The sequence below is a fragment of the Asterias rubens genome, chromosome 18 (genome assembly GCF_902459465.1).
Source record: "Asterias rubens chromosome 18, eAstRub1.3, whole genome shotgun sequence".
Lineage (NCBI taxonomy): Eukaryota > Metazoa > Echinodermata > Asteroidea > Forcipulatida > Asteriidae > Asterias > Asterias rubens.
In genome coordinates, this window is record NC_047079.1 from 1,348,455 (window position 1) to 1,365,716 (window position 17,262).

The window sequence follows — 17,262 nt, forward strand, 5'->3', positions numbered from 1 at the left end:
GTTGTACAGAACATGCAGAGTTAATACACATTTTATACAAACGTGTTTTCCATATGGCTTTATCAAAATGGAAAATACATTTATAACTTTTTATAAAATGTGAAAGGAGCATTTTAAGTCATTACTCAGGGGAAATCTATAGAAAATGAGACTTGCATGAGAAAATAACCCAAATGTATCCCCCTAGAACTGCATGCTAGGGGAGACGACTAAAGTTGAGGAGAATCGGCGAGAAAGTGTAGATTCGTGGATAGAATGTACCAGCTGAAGGATTTCTATCATGAATCTACACTTTGGATTTAGTAGTGTACTTTGTTGAACGACAGAATTGAGTACACAGAGTTTGCTCAGTTAACAATAATTCAATGTTACTAAAGAGAATTTTGTAACTGGAAAATGTTTTTGTAAATTGTAAATGAAAAAGTGAAAAAATAACATGTTTTCAACTGTGTTTTGCTGCACACCGGAAAGACAGTAATTTTTCAAGTTTTAACTATTTACTTTAGTTTGTAACAAATCATACAGTTTAAGTGTAGATTTGTAAAAATGATCTTTTTTTTCATCAATAGATTGACATCACAAAAATAGTTTAATAACGAAGAATCGGATGAACGAAGACATCTAGAGGAGGTCAACAGTAACCAAGTTTGTTTTGTTGTACACTGAAAAGGTTGCACCAATTAAAGGCAGGCTAGAAACTTTAGTGTCCAATTTCTTGAACATGTTGATATTTTTAACTCACAGTATCACAAGTCCCTAGTATCACTTTAACAAGAACAAACTGTCTTAAATTCTGGAAAGGCAACAACATCAAATCAAACACACACAACTCTGACTTATTTTCCTTACGAAAATTTTATTTGCATCCATTTGCCAATTGCAGTTAGCTTAGGAGAAATCTACACACATAGTGACCAAGCTTCTTGGTGAAACACATTATGGCAATCATTGAACCCTAGAGTACATCCTAAACCATACATGGAGAGATCCAATACAAACATAACCCAAATTATAACAAAGCGATCTTTATAGAAAATTGTACATCTTTACTACATTACAAAAGAAAAACATAATCAGCCTCAAATCCACGAGTTTTAACCTTTAACCTGTAGGCCAAAGGTCATGATCAGCAGCTTAAAAGTCAAGCTGGAGGCAATCAAGATAATCAGGAAGCATGGGATGAACATAAAACGTCACATGAGTCGTTATGACCTTTGAACTTGTGCAAACATTCAGCCTCGTCAAATCGATCAAATGAGGCAAACAGGTAAAGTAACGTTGACTCAATAACAATTAAAACAGTACTGTTTCAGGTTGTCAATATTTAAAAGACCTTAAGTACAGCAACAAATAAATTCATAAAAACGATGACATTTTAGAAATTTTTCAATTCAAGTACTTTGATATTTCTTATCAGTTCAAAGGAAAATTTCACATTTTGAGGGCATTTATTCCAGTAGTTTCGTTAACAATTATACACTTAGTTTATTTAGCTTCATTCACAACTTTCTTTTAGTTTCCTTTTTTTTGTGGGGAGAAAGTATTTTGATTGCAGTTACTTGATACTTGCGGACATAATTAGTACTTGTTTTCACATTATTGCAGTGTAAGTGTTTTTAAGGTTGCTGTTCATGCAATGGTTGAAATGTGGAGTGATTTACTTACTTGGTTATTTTAATTTATGTAAAGACATACAGAATGGCTCCAAACATTACACGACCCGACAATTACACACGTCATTATTGTGTATTATGCATTGGAAGAAATTAATTGAAATAAAATTGTCAAAAGTACCTTATTTGATCTTATTCATTACTTAAAAATAAAACTTTAAAACACCCTTTTTCCATTTTGTTAATTCAAGCCTCTGATATATAAACCAACTCTTAAAGATGAAAGATAACACTGTTATGTACTCTAACCAAAACAAACCTAAAGTTGCAATCTCGTTGTATTTTCCTCAGACAATTCACATCAATAAAAATAGGTTATTCAAATATCAAACCTGTCCTTTGACTGCTTGGGCTTTTTATCATTTTTTTGAGCCACAAGCATTTTTACAAGTAGCAATTTGATAATCCAAATTGTTCTATGGCAACCACAGAAATAGAAACCGAATAACTCTGTGTTCTGGTGTGGACATACCAAGTGGCAAAATGCCAGCACACATAATGCATTTTACATTTTCTTAACTGACATAAAATCTGTGTACGGTTAGCAGTACCATATACGCATTTCACATGATACCATTTTGTAATAAAATGTGCGCCCGTCCATTAAATTATCTCACAATAGAATCGTGCAGAAAATGATCCACTCAATGTTCTTCTGAATATATTTCTTAGGAGGAAAACACAACAGGGTGACACCTTTAAATCTTGTGTTAACCACTCGACTGGCCATCTTGGCCAACAGAGGGCACTATACATAAAAGACCAATGACAACAACAACGTAAAAACACACGACACCCTACGTAAGCTATGCAGGTATATGTACAGCAGTATTATTTTTAGCTTGGAAACCACTGGCAGCGTTTAAACATTTCTCCCCTTTTTTGGAATGCACTTATGCCGATCTTTATTTACATTCACCAAACACGCTCTTTTAATTTTTTTCTTTTCTTTTTTTCGCCATCAAACATTTCGGCCGTCCTCAGGCACATTATAAATATGTGAACATTAATGTTAATCACGAAACATAGCAATATTTTTGAAAACCTGATTGTCTTTCTTTATCGCGTGCTGATAACGGCCTGTAACATAAAATACGGTAGATCGCATAGTAGCGGTAAACTTACAGAGCGTTTTAGTGAAAAACACAAATGGTTAATATAGTATGTACATCTTTCACTCTATACAAATACCATTTTACAGTTAATGTTAAGCAACCAATTAACAAGTTAATTAAATCATGTGTAACCCTTTCAAACCAGTAATATCTTTACAATGGCGCTAAATGATTATTTCTACTCTAACTCGCACTATTGGTACTTTTGTACAGTGTACTTCTTTTCAATTTTTTTTGTTTTTTTGTAGAGACAACAAAATTCTCAGAGATTTTCAAAAATTACAAAAAAGCAAGACCTGGCGGGAGGAAAAGGTGTTTGGCCAGATGGAAATTCCACCAAAGCCAAGTCTGTCTTTAAAAAAAAAGGGACACCTTTGCTAATTTTAAAAACCCAAGATTGTACACGAGACAGTTTAGGGCGTCTGATTAATATGGCTTTGGCTTAAGATGAATTTAGTGCTTATTCTAGATCTAGTCAGAATGATCTAGCCCTAACCGATATGTAAGACATGGCTTATGCACTCAAATCCAGTAAAAAACAATTCATATGGCCTTTCTTAGACAGCCAAATCACTTTGGACAATGGGAAATATTTTTGATGAATTTCTTAATCAAACAAAAACAACACGAATCTAAAATTTAAATCAAGCTAGCAAGATAGCTGTTGTTAAACTGAGTTAACTATCAAATATGGTTTTCCAACTAGGATTAATTGATCAAGGTTAAGGTAACCAACTGTTAGAAAGCGTTTAGATTTATCATCTAGTTAGATTTATAATCTAGTTTATGTACAAGGAAGGACTGATATATTAGCTTAACTTAAAAAGGGACACCATAAAAAAAACGAAAAATTATTTCTTATCATATGTTTACGTATGATCATTTTCTTCACTGATTAAAACCATCTAAAAATCTAGCATGCAAAAATCTTATTTCAACTTGTACAGAAGACTATTAGTATGCTTACATATTATCCCATTCACCCATGTGAAATTCATAGATGGGAGGTTCATGTAGTAAGACCCATGATTGTGGCCAAACCAAGTGACTTTGGCTACGGCTATGACCATTGGCTTTCAGTAATCAAGCAATAGCCACTACTGAAGTCACAAACTCCAACACAGTCTTGAAAAGTGGCTGAACCTGGTGACTTTGGCTACCATGTTGGGGATAGGGGACTTGTTGGTGATCTGGAAGTAGACACAGTGCCTTGCAGTAGACACTGCCCGAACTATATCAAACCAGTTGAACCTTTCTCTTCCGTGTTGCTCAAAGAAAAATATCCAAGACCTAGAAAAGATGAGTGCATACTAATATGAACATGTTTAGCCCACACTCTGTTCGGAAGTCAAGCATGGACCTAGCTTTTAACAGAGGAGATGAATCCAAACTTAATCCCATCAACAGAATAAATGCCATTATATTGCGACTGTGGGAATCAGGGAAAGGCTTGCATTTAAACTTTAAACATCTTTGCATTAAAGAATTTATGATTTGCAACCTCAAGTTATATAACAAGATTATAGTTTATCTCTTTGGGTAAGTACAAAAGACAATGGCTTGAGAGTTATCAAATCACACACGTTATTCACATTTAAATTATAAATTATACATATGGAAATGACAGATTCATATGCTTTGATTACGTATAATTACCGGCCGTTTATATTTACACGCCAAATCCTCCACAAAAAAACAATCAACTTTTTTAATTTGATTTCTTAAACAAAGCGCTGATTAACTCTTCTTAAAACTGAAAATAATGTCCCACCACCTTTGAAATTAAAATACATGAAACTAAATAACATCTGTGGTTTATATATAACACAATGATTGTCATCTTAAAATGTTCCTTCCACTTTTTTTTCTCTTTTAAATTTTTGTAAAAAAGATGAGAACGTATAATCTTTCTGGATTAAGAAACTAAATCAAGCTAAAATTAAGTGGACCCTTGATACCTTCTCTCTCAAACTGATGTCCAAAGGGTTTAAAATGAAGGAACTAAAAGGAGTCAAGTTTCAGAAATCTGTTGGTTTCTTTGTATTTGTGGCAACAAAGAGCGGAACTGGGTTCCCAAATAGTCAACCCAAGTAACATACTGTCTTTTGTACCCAATACGTATCATACAAACTGTCCATATTTATAGATATGTACAATAAGCCTGGGAAAGGGAGGGCAACAAACTATTTATCCCAGATGAACCTATGAAATACATCCATAGGATAGCTGTATACCACAAACATTTTGCACAAATAATTTTTGGGGGAATTGAAAATTATCTTAAAAACTATTCATTTCATGACAGCGAAGAACGAAGGATTATATCTCATTTCTGTGCTGTATTTCTAGACACATTATAAAGCTACATTTAGATTCAACCATCCTTAGCTACCAATGACTCTGATATTTGGTTTTGTTTGACCTTCATTTGTTGGATACTAAAATGTTACTATAGAACTCTCCTTGATGGATTTCCAGTTGCTTTTCTAAAGCCAATTTGTGTTGAAGAGGTGAAACTGAGTTGTATTTCACCATAGTGCAGGTCCAGCGAGCTTGCTGGTTAACATTTGCAACTGATCAGCAGTTGAGATGAATCGCTAGAAGAACTGTATGTGGCTGGCTAGTTTAAACAGGCCAGTGATGGTGATTTGTGGCTTTCCAGCTAGTCAACTGGCTTGTTGCCTTACTGAGTGGCTGGCAACTTGTATGATGGTCAACTAGATTGTAGCCAATGTGGCTTTCCAGCTAGTGATTTGGCTTGTTGTCTCACTGAGTGGCTGGCAACTTGTATGATAGTCAACTAGATTGTAGCCAATGTGGCTTTCCAGCTAGTCAACTGGCTTGTTGCCTTACTGATTGGCTGGTAACTTGTTGGATGCTAGATTGTAGCCAAAGTGGCTTTCCAGCTAGTCAACTGGCTTGTTGCCTTACTGAGTGGCTGGTAACTTGTTGGATGCTAGATTGTAGCCAATGTGGCTTTCCAGCTAGTCAACTGGCTTGTTGCCTTACTGAGTGGCTGGTAACTTGTTGGATGCTAGATTGTAGCCAATGTGGCTTTCAAGCTAGTCAACTGGCTTGTTGCTGATTGGCTGGTAACTTGTATGACGGTCAACTAGATTGTAGCCAATGTGGCTTTCCAGCTAGTCAACTGGCTTGTTGCCTTACTGATTGGCTGGTAACTTGTTGGATGCTAGATTGTAGCCAATGTGGCTTTCCAGCTAGTCAACTGGCTTGTTGCCTTACTGAGTGGCTGGTAACTTGTTGGATGCTAGATTGTAGCCAATGTGGCTTTCAAGCTAGTCAACTGGCTTGTTGCTGAGTGGCTGGCAACTTGTATGACGGTCAACTAGATTGTAGCCAATGTGGCTTTCCAGCTAGTCAAGCGACTAGTTTACTTACTGACTGAGTGGCCATGACCACTGGTTTGATAGCCTTCTGGCTAGTGAAGTCCATTTCTTCTTCAAATTCAGACAAACCAACTTTCCAAGCAATCCATAATACAGAGTGATGTTTAACAATAATCTGTTGGCATTCAATTGTAGATTCATCACTTCCATCAACCACTTACTTGCTAAGCTACCACCACTGTCTACATATCAACTATGTATGAGACAATCAACTGATGACTGGCTGCCAGAAGCATGATTGTCCAATATATGGACATGGTCCACCTAAGGAAATAAGGACTTCCATCACAGCTTGTCCAGTATTTTGTCACAATTTGGGGCAAGATTCTCCCAGGAGAACCTTATAAACATCACATTTAATGTGGCAGGGGTAAGGGACCTTTTGTGACCTCTAAAGATGATGTGCTATAGAACACCAACATCAGAGTCTTTCTTTTAATGTGGCTGACTGCACCACGATAGTTTTTACAAAATCCACTCTCAGCTGAAAGTTCCGCTGCAATGAAAGAAGTCTCCTACAGTCCACAAGAAAATCCACATAGATATCTACATTAAGCTGGTCTCCTCTCCAGCCGTCTTTATACTAGCGTCTCCTCAGCTTGCTCCAGGTGGGAGCGGATGGAGTGAATGCTCTTCATTATCTTCTTTTGGTGGCCGACGAGGTTAACGCCTAGCCTTGGGAGATCTCCTTGGGAGAGGCGAGCGATGTCCTCTAGACGGACGTAACCAGCCTGGGAGAAGGTGTCCTTGTATCGACCCATCTTAATGCTGTCCAACCACTCAGTGACGGAGTGGAGCTGTGTCAGGTCAGTGAAGCTGTTGTTCATCTGATTGACACTGGGGGGAAAACAAATCAAGAATTTAAGATAAATTACACAACCTGTAAAGTTGACCTAACGTAGGCTACAAATAATGCCTATATCTTTCTTAGAAGTAATATAAAGTAGTGTTAGTATTGTCCGAGCTATTGCTACAGGTGTGTTTCCTCATTGAGAATGAAGGCAAGGGGATAATGAAGACTTGTAATGTGCACTGATCCACCCTGCTGGAAGTTCAAGGCACAACACTATCTTTGAGTAAAGCTAAGGTACAGTAGGACATGTAGATCAAAGTACTGCTTACAATACATAGAGTGACTTATACAAATAAAAGTCTTTTATTTGGAAATATTGCTTACATCTTGTCATTTCACTTGGTGTACGTCTTTATAAGAAACCTAACTTTCAATATTCTGTAAAAACTCACTATACAACTTACTTAAAGTAATCTTAAACTTTCAAGTAAACACTTTATTTGGCAGGCATTTTGTTGAGGCAGGTACAAGAATGTTTATTGCTTAAAGTTTTCAAGTTGTTGTAGAGTAGAAACTTTAGACATTGTGCTAACAAAAAGTTGTGATTACTTACCCAGCCTTGGCCAGTGGCCTCAAAGCATGGGGATTTCTTGTAAGGCGGTCCAGTGTTGACACAATTGTGGAGAAAGTCGGGCGGTGATTGCGGTCCTTCTGCCAGCAGTCCAGCATGAGCTGGTGCAGGGCTTCAGGGCAGTCCATTGGAGGGGGGAGACGGTAACCTTTCTCAACGGCACGGATCACCTGATGGTCAGAAGGATAGAAAGGGTTCACTTTTAACCAAATTTGAATAGTTTACACTTGTAGGCATGTTATATATATCTAAAATTTAACTGCAAAATGGGCCAAGTAATGAGCCTTGGGGAACCCTGTTAGGCTCAGTGACATTTGCTTTTTTTTTTTTTACATCAAGAGCCAAGGTACCCTGACAAAAGTAATGTTATTTCTTACATCTATGATAGACCAAGTTTACAACAATACTTGTGGGTTACAAATAGGGCCAAGTAATGAGCCTTGAGAAAACCTGCTTAATTTGCTCTTGCTTTTTCCATTAAGGACCAAGGAACCCTGTTCAATCTCAATGACCAAATCAAGTTGCTTCAAGTATTACACCTTGACCCTTACTATTGAAACTTACATCTTGGTTGGGCCAGTTCCAGTAGGGTCTCTCTCCGTATGACATGATCTCCCACATGACAATACCATAACTCCAGACGTCACTGGCAGAGGTGAACTTCTTGAAAGCAATGGCCTCGGGGGCTGTCCATCTGATTGGGATTTTTCCACCCTAATGAAGAAAAAGACTTAGCGGTTAAAATGATCATACCCTATACTTTTTTTAATCAAGTTCAGTATTTTTCATGGATTGTACTTCTTGACAGAAGGCATTTAAATTAATTTGTGATGTTGGGCAAGTTATTTTCTTTAAAAACTAAAAGCTGCTACATCTGAAAACAAAAGGTCCAAGCATTTTTCCTTGTGGTCAATCAGTCAACGTTATTTTGAACAGGCATACTTAAGAATAAGTTTAAGAGCTAGCAGTCCAATCTACTACAATTCAAACAGTGAAAGTTGGGTTAAGCCACTATCCATGTCGTTGCTTCTCGTACCTTGGTCTCGTAGGCTCCTTCATGTTTACGACGTGATAGTCCAAAGTCGGCCACTTTGCAGACTAGAGTGCTGCTGACAAGGATGTTACGGGCGGCAAGGTCACGGTGTACAAAATTCATCTCGGATAGGTAGCGCATACCGGAGGCAATACCACGCATCATGCTGATTAGTTGGGGCACAGAAAACTTTCCATCGTTCTCCTGGAAGACAGGAATATACAAATCATGAACCTAAGAGAAATTTCGAAAAATATTTTGTAAGTGACGTTTTTGGAATATTTGAAGAGTTTAAAAAAAGTCTTTTAAAAACAAAATTTACAGTTTCCCAGTTTTGACAACGTCTGGAGTTTTATGGAGGACTCAGCGACCATGGCTGAGGATCTGATAACATGAGTGTTCAAATTGACCTCAAAGCTTCAAACAGTGTCCATCTACAGACATGCAGTGTCCATCTGCAGACATGCAGTGTCCATCTGCAGACATGCAGTGTCCATCTACAGACATGCAGCGTCCATCTACAGACATGCAGTGTCCATCTACAGACATGCAGTGTCCATCTACAGACATGCAGTGTCCATCTGCAGACATGCAGTGTCCATCTGCAGACATGCAGTGTCCATCTGCAGACATGCAGTGTCCATCTGCAGACATGCAGCGTCCATCTGCAGACATGCAGTGTCCATCTGCAGACATGCAGTGTCCATCTGCAGACATGCAGTGTCCATCTGCAGACATGCAGTGTCCATCTGCAGACATGCAAACTTTCTTTTTGAAGATAAACAAGAGGAAATCACCACATGAAACTGCACAGCTTCTTTCATGGGATTAAAAATTTAACAAAAGAGAGAAATCTGCTGATTACAAGTTGCCTGCTTCCAATGTGTTCTCTTCTAACCTTGTTAGCACAATAGAAAAAGTAAGGTTTCAACTTAAAAATATGAAACAGGATAATAAATGACACCTAATGATCCTAGTATTAACAATTTGGAGACCTCTGAGCTTCACAAAGAACATTGGCAAACAAGTTGTCAAGTAGAAACGATAGCTTTATAACAAAATAATTTAATTTAATTATTTAATTATTTTGTTTTAAGCAATCTTTTCTACTTGACAACTTTTAAATGTAAGCAAAAAAGCATTTTGACTTGTAATCAGTTGGTCCATTGGAACAAGCAAATTATTGACTGACATTTAATGTTAGTGACTATATAATAAACGGCAAGACTCCCATACCTTCAAGAAAGTATCCAGTGATCTATTCTCCATGTACTCAGTTACGATCATCGCTGGACGAGTCCGGGTCACTACACCAAGCAGCTCAATCACATTAGGGTCATCAAACTGACCCATGATAGATGCCTCTGAGAGGAAGTCTGCACGATCTTTGTCCGAGGCGCCAGTCTTGAGGGTCTTGACGGCTACTTTGCGAGTGGACTTGTCAGGCATGAGCATCAGACCGGAGCAGACATCACCGAATTCGCCTGTAGGTGACAGGTGGACGTAGTTACTAACAATGGTCAATATTCATATCTGTTTTCTTTCCATAAAATAATCTCAGTTTTAAAAGCTACTCTTCCATGAGGGTTGTCAGTCCATACCATGGTATGGTGTTTAAGGATCAAATTTGAATTATTGCTCTAAAAGCATGTTCAATCAGGTAAGTGGTTGGTGAAAATGGCGCCTCTAAAAAGTCCCCATCAACAACAGATTCATATTTCTTTATGACAGCTTAGTTTTAACTTTATTTTGTAGCTTGATAATGCCCAAAGGAGCAGAAAGAGTGGTCGTAGAATAGATAGTTTCCTAAAGATGGCCTTTTTTCATTAGTAACTTGGGGTTTGGCTTGAAGCCGTATCAAGTGTTCCAACTTTGTAGCAAGATTGTACACACAAAAATCCCACGTGCAGTACTTGGTATTTAGGCAAGGCATAGTTGAAACAAAATATTTCTTTGCATGTAAAAATGGCCAACCAACTTGACACTACTATCTTCATAAGGAATTGAGTAAAATTTGGCATGTGTATTTGAGGTTATAATAAATTCATTAGAGATTTTGCTTTTTGTTAGTATTGCATACCTCCTCCAATGACATCTAGAATGCGTATACAGCTGGCGTCAATCTCAGTAGCAAACTCTCGCACAGCTTGGACTGGGTCTTCATACGTGAAGGGATCAATGTAGGTTCTGGCCTTGCCAATATGGGGCAGAATCACAGCTAGAAAACAAGAACATAGTTCTTTAGAATTCAACAAGATTTATCTAAGGAGGGGAGGGCTGATAAGGCAGAAAGAGATGGAACTAGGGGCTGTAGCCCCCCATTATATTTGCAATTGGTTGGAAGTTGTCAACAAGATTAAGAGTGAAAATTAGGGGCTTTTCAAAGTGTTTTTTTAGGGATAATTGTACAGGTGCTTATAGTTGACAAAACTGGACTTGTTTCCATCTATTATAGCTGTGTTATAAATTAATATTCCAGATATTTACAGTTGTATGTTGAATCCATGTAGTTTAAATAATCTGGAGTCCTTCTTGTACACAGTTGCAAAAGATACAAACTTGGGCGAAAGTAAATTATATTGAAGGATGCCAAGAGACTGAGAAAAGTGTTATATATTATGGTAATACTTGAAGACCCAGCAACTACACAAAACTGTGGTATCGAAAAAATACAAAATTACACCACTTTCCCAAAAGTTCAGTTTGCTTTATATTTGGAACAATTTTCCCAGTATAGTTTGAAATATCAAACCTACTTTTATTCTATTTTATTTAAACAGGTATTAGAAGGTAAAAAATGTCTTAGTTTACTCAAATTTAGTGTTCATTACAAGCTGGTCTCCACAACTATCAAAATCAAGTTTTGTTTTGGTTTTGGGTTTTTTGTGTGTACCCCCCCCCCCCCAAAAAAAAAATAAATAATAATAATAATAATAATAATAATAATAATACTAATAGTAAAATCTGTGAGGAGATTGAATTCATTACTCTAATAAATCCACCTGCCACTTTGACAAGAAAATAAAATTGAATTTAACAAAATACTTAAGATCTTTGTGCGCTTTCACAAAAGGTTTTGAAGTTATGAGTAATCCAACTCAAAATGTTGCCTTTGGGGGGTTTATAAGAGATAACAACGTGTCAACAGTATCATCGGGTGAAGGGTAGAGGTAGTTGGTAGGAAATGGAAAGGCATCAGTAGAAATTGTGCAGAGGATATTTTAAAAATTTGTTTGTAGTATTAAAATATTTTGAATATCTACCTGTCAAATACTTCCATGATGCGGAATGATGAACGGCCAAGATTGGGGGAAAAAAAACCCAGTAATCTACGAATGACCGTGTAGAAATTAGGTTTCCCAGTCCCACAACAAATAACATCATGGAGGCTTTTCAAAATAGATCAAAGCCAAGACAAAATTGCAGGTGCTTGTCTTTGTCAAAGGAAATATCCTCTTAAGCTCTGGTACAAAGGGAGTGTTTTTGTCTGTTTTTCTGATGCCGATGGCAAGAGAGGGACACACAAAAAGGTAGTCTGAAAAGCAGCCGGATCATGTCATCGTTTTGGTCCACCATTCTGCCGTTTGATTTCTCAATTGCCGAGGCCATTATCACTCTCAACAAATAGGAGATTTGTAATGGATTTTTCAATTCATGTGAGTGATACTTGAAAAAAAAATAGTTTAATAGTATAGTATAAAATATTTTAGTGGCAAATAAATAAAAGACCTTCCTAAATTATATTGAATATTAGCTTAAATCTGAATACACAACTGCACATCAGAGACATGCCTTGGTTTAAAAAAAACCCATTATATATCATTTTAAAACAAGATTCCAATGCATTTGTATAATAATAATTACCTTCTCCATTGGGCCCATTGGAATAAATCATTCCATTTGCTGTTGGCGGCATTTCCTTTTTTCTATAGGAGGAACAAAGATTTTTGAAAGACATTATTGCTTGAATGTTTCCACTTATTTATGTTCAAATACTTTTGTCTTTTGACAGAAACTGCTCAGCCAAAGTAACAAATGTCCATCACACGACAGCCACAATGCCCCGTATCGCAAAGTCTACGAGAATAGAAATGAGACTCCTTTCCAAGTTAGACTGGTGCTAAAGATGCCCAACTCACAATGATATATGTAAGACAAATATGGCTACCATGTGACAAAGCTCTATAAGCAAGCATATTTGAAGCACAAGAAAACAGCTTTGTTTACCAATTACTTCATATCTAAATTGCTGATTTTGAAGGGTTGGGTTTTGCAGTAGGAAGCTTGTATGAACATTTTGGGCATTAGTGAATTATATTGCATTTAATGTTTGATTGTTTAAAACTTTTTTAAAGATGTAGGATTAAATTTGAAGTACACATAGTTAACATTTAGTAACTAAACAGCACGCTTAGAAGTTTAACTAGAAATTAGCTCTGCAGGAATTTGTCTTTTGACAAAAAACATAAACACTTTCAGTTGTTGTTGTTATTGTTGTTTTTGTGTTTTTTTAAGCTGGAATCCAAACTACTTTATCAACACAGTCAAAAAGATCCAGATTAAAAGGCGTGTTAAATTTAGAACAGAAGGATTTGATTAATTAAGAGGAAATGAGTCGATTTGAAAACTACGTAATTCAAACCTCAACTTATTGATATGTTAACATAAAAGTATTTATGTCAGAAATTTTGTGGAATTTGCAGTAATGTTTTCTTAAATTCCTGTTTTACTTCCTTAGACTTGATCCATCCCAAGCACTGAAAGGAATATTCTGGGCTAATTTACATTTAAGAGATATTCCAGTCATGGAAACCCTTTCAACAGGTCAAGATTGAGTGAGTGTTTGTCTTTGATACAGCCGCTGAATTTACCCATCCACTGGCAAACAGGCTAAAGTTGCTCAGAACGTGCTTTTTTATAAAGCCATGCAACTATTTTTACTAACATTATTTCATCAGCTATGTATTCCCCCATTTGTATGGATTATGGTTTGTATCACTAAAGCCCTTCCCACAGTTGTCATTAAGGTCAAAACAACAGCTTAATTTCAAAGATGTCAACACAAACAATTTCAGAAACTTAATTTCCATTACAAGAAATTTAGAGATTTTTTGGTTTTATATATATATATATATTTTTTCGCAAGTTAAACAAAGTTTGGGAAGGGAAAAAAGAAAGATTATAAAATGTGTATACTGGAAATGTTTGGCCAATTTAATATTCATGAAGAAAATTATAATGAAAACGACTTTTAATCAGCTCAGTGGAAATGGAACTTTGTCAAAGAACACACAATGTTTGGGTTTTTGTTTTGTTCAAGGAAGGTTGTTTTGTCTTTTTTTGTCTGGTCTTTGCTAATCTCAAAAGTATACAACTGTTTGAAGAAACCCTATACATAAACTTTGTGTGTTCTTGTATAAGTTCCATCATAAACTGAATAAAACACATGAAATAGCTGCAGATGTACATGTACATGTAGATGGTAAATTAAACATAATATGCAATGAATGAATGAATGATTGGCATAGGGTTATCCATATGCAAGACTTGAATGCAAAAAGTAAAATGCATAAATTAACCCTTTTTAAAACAGAAATGTACAGCTACATGTGGATGTGGAATACGAACAAAGCCGTAAATCAAACAATTGAAGCAAACAAAATGCCCGAAATGGTAGCAGATGATGACACACCAAGAAAAAATTAATATTTCTAGCGGAGGATAACCAATCAAAATGCTCAATGCAAATTGTTACCAAGGCAATCAGATGTGAAAACATTTTGCATAAAAAGATTGTGAAGGGGATGTAAGTGCATCTATGAATGTGAACCATTTTTCTGCCTTTGTTTTACTTCTCTTTTTTTTTCTTCTTTTTCTATTCTTTTAGAAGTTCTAATTTTATAAAGCATTTCACGTTTCTTCCCGAAGCACAAAATCAAAAAGTCACAACTTTTCAGTTGGACACAATGAATGACATGAGGTTTTGGATGCTATATTAACAAAATAAACCGGGAGACAATAGTACACAAAGACACCAATTTCTAATTACCGATGATTAAATCATAAAAATCACAAAAATTATTACTGGATGGAATTTTCATGATGGGTACAGGTTGAACTCAAAAACACAACATTTCTGTTTGGGGACAAAAAAGTTCCTGACAACAGATGTGTTAGAGAGAAATGATGTTTACCCGTTATTCGGACAGGAGGCAATCTTTAGGTACAGCTGGTTAGCCTTGCGTCTGTGAAAGCCCAAGTTGACGCCCAGGTTGATGGTTAAGTCGTTAGGTTTGTTGTGAGTGAGGAAAGTGAGTGAGAGAATGAGTGATGAGTCAATGGAGCAATAGGTAAGAAGGAGGAATGGGAAGAGGGGAGGGGGTTAAAGGGAGATGCATAACCATGGTACAAGCATAATACATTCATAATCAGTTCAGTTAGATTTCAGATGGTAGATTTGTTGTACAACCCAATCAAATATCTTTATCAAACAGAGAAAGCCGTCTGTTTCAAACAGGCACAACCCCCTAACAGTTTAATCAACTGTGAAACTTCAATTCAAACTTTCACAAATAGCAGGGGGGAAAAAAATCATTTTGTGATGGATGAAATATTAATATGAAAATTGCAACACAAATGTGACTGCAAAGCCCGAACAAAACATTTTGATGCAGTTTTATTTATTTGTAATCAAACATGTTGAATTGGCCCTCAATTTTGTGCCTCATTTGTATAAATATGGGCCTTTGAACACTTGGCATAAAATTGTGTTTCCTTGGCCAGCACACATGAGGAGGTTCTACTTGAATCTACCAGTTCAGATATTATCTTATCTCCAGATTCATCACCTTATGTTAACAAAGGTACAACTTTCAGGGAAAACAAACATTTTCAGGGCTAGAACAATCTGTCAACAATAACCTGACAGAAAAAAAAATGGTTTGTTTTGTAAACAGTCAAATAAAAATGATATTATCGTTTACAATGTATGACTAAACTAACACTTTGACTACCATGGTTACACACCTGGCATGATCATGACAAATGAATGATTGGGTGAAAAGGTTAAGGGCTTGACATCAAGCAAGGATAGAGGGCAGCAGACAGCTAAAGACAAGACAACAGAAAAGTGGAAGACTTTAACAACAATCTTGTCGCATGACAATTTCTACAAACACAGGCATATATTTTGTTTTTGTTTGTTTTGGGTACATTAAGAGAGAAATTAAGCTTGGAGTAAATAAATAAGGTGATCTACTTCAGGATTTGGGTTATGAATGAGGAGAGAACCTACAACCAATGCTTATGAGCCCCAATGGACCAGAAACTTTATCAGCAAACTTTGTCGTCAGCACATACCACATCCAAAACTATTCCTTGAGGTACACTTAAATGTTAAAATATATTGCCTGACCAAGTCAATTATTTTTCTCTTAGCTTTCCCTTCTACTGACACATCATTCAGTCCAGAATTGAACACTTAGATGACACTTAACGTTTGTTTTTGTTTTGTTTTTCATAATTCTGAAGTTACCAATCTCAACTTCACAACAGAATTAAACTTTCTAATGTGCACATGATATATTTTTTTGAGGAAATTCTAAACAAACACAGTTCTCTTATCCAAGATGTTAAATTTGGAAGAAAGATCAACGGAAAACTTCCTCCATTCCAAATTGGATTCAAAAAATATGTATTCTTTGTTAAAAGAAAGGTATTCCCTCCCCCCACCCCCCAAAAAAGTGTATGTTTTTTAACCAAAAAAATCCAGGATTATTTTGTACCTCAGAGAAGTGTCTTAAATGTTGGCAGATTGTGCAGCACAAACAGCATACAAGATATGAGTCACCATCTAAATGCCAAAAAGTCCTCATACCATAAACCCCCTGAACTTCAAAATGGACTCTTCCAAAGCAACCGCAAATCAAATTCGTTACAAACGGTGTTAATCAAATACCCACTCTATTTGAAAACTCTCAAATATCCGGTAGGTTAGTGTTAGGTTTCCACTTTTCAGAGATTAATTTTCAAGATTTGGAAGAACTCCATCTTTGTAGATCAAGAAGCAGTAAAATTTTGCGATAAAAATCTTCAATCGATCGGTCGTACTGTTGGTTTACCTAATGGAACTGTACTTAATATCGGCCATGTCTCTTCGCATGTTGTACATGAACCGCCTGAGCAAACCAAAAAAGGAAAACATACATGCAAAGGAAATCAAAAAAGAAACACAGTTCAACATAAAAAGATGAGAAAAATCAGCGAGGAGAAAAAAACTTATAACAAGTCTCTACTGTGGGGTACTCTCTCTTCAGAGTTAGACATTTGGTGTTAATATCGGATAGAACTTAGACTAAGAACTACAAGGGTTTGCTTTCTGAAATCTAAGAGCAGGAATCCAAAACTTTTCAGGTGCCATGGTTTATTCTGCACCTACGTTTTCCTTTCACTTTTTGTGAAATCATCCAAAGGTATGACCTTATAGGAGAGGGCACAGTGCATACTTTTAGATACACCGTTGACAAACATTTGATATGTTCAGTTTTACCTGCAGTTTCGGATATTTATTAAAAAAAATTTTCACCTACAGTTTCAGCAAATTTGACATCC

General features: G+C 36.3%; 1 protein-coding gene across 2 annotated transcripts in view; it reads right to left on the reverse strand.

The window, feature by feature from the left end:
- Positions 1-836: 836 nt before the first annotated feature.
- LOC117302478 (ephrin type-A receptor 8-like) overlaps positions 837-17,262 on the reverse strand; it is a 33,432-nt gene continuing 17,006 nt past the window's right edge. Inside the window, exons 6-13 of one of the 2 annotated variants that reach the window (XM_033786435.1) lie at positions 14,847-14,897; positions 12,517-12,578; positions 10,733-10,870; positions 9,889-10,136; positions 8,656-8,856; positions 8,184-8,333; positions 7,602-7,789; positions 837-7,032 (exon numbers count right to left, since the gene is read on the reverse strand). In XM_033786435.1, the coding sequence (XP_033642326.1) occupies positions 6,774-7,032; positions 7,602-7,789; positions 8,184-8,333; positions 8,656-8,856; positions 9,889-10,136; positions 10,733-10,870; positions 12,517-12,578; positions 14,847-14,897 (1,297 nt within the window). In that variant the 3' untranslated portion in view covers positions 837-6,773. The remainder of the gene's footprint in view (positions 7,033-7,601; positions 7,790-8,183; positions 8,334-8,655; positions 8,857-9,888; positions 10,137-10,732; positions 10,871-12,516; positions 12,579-14,846; positions 14,898-17,262) is intronic. The other variant, XM_033786436.1, reaches the window with a different exon arrangement.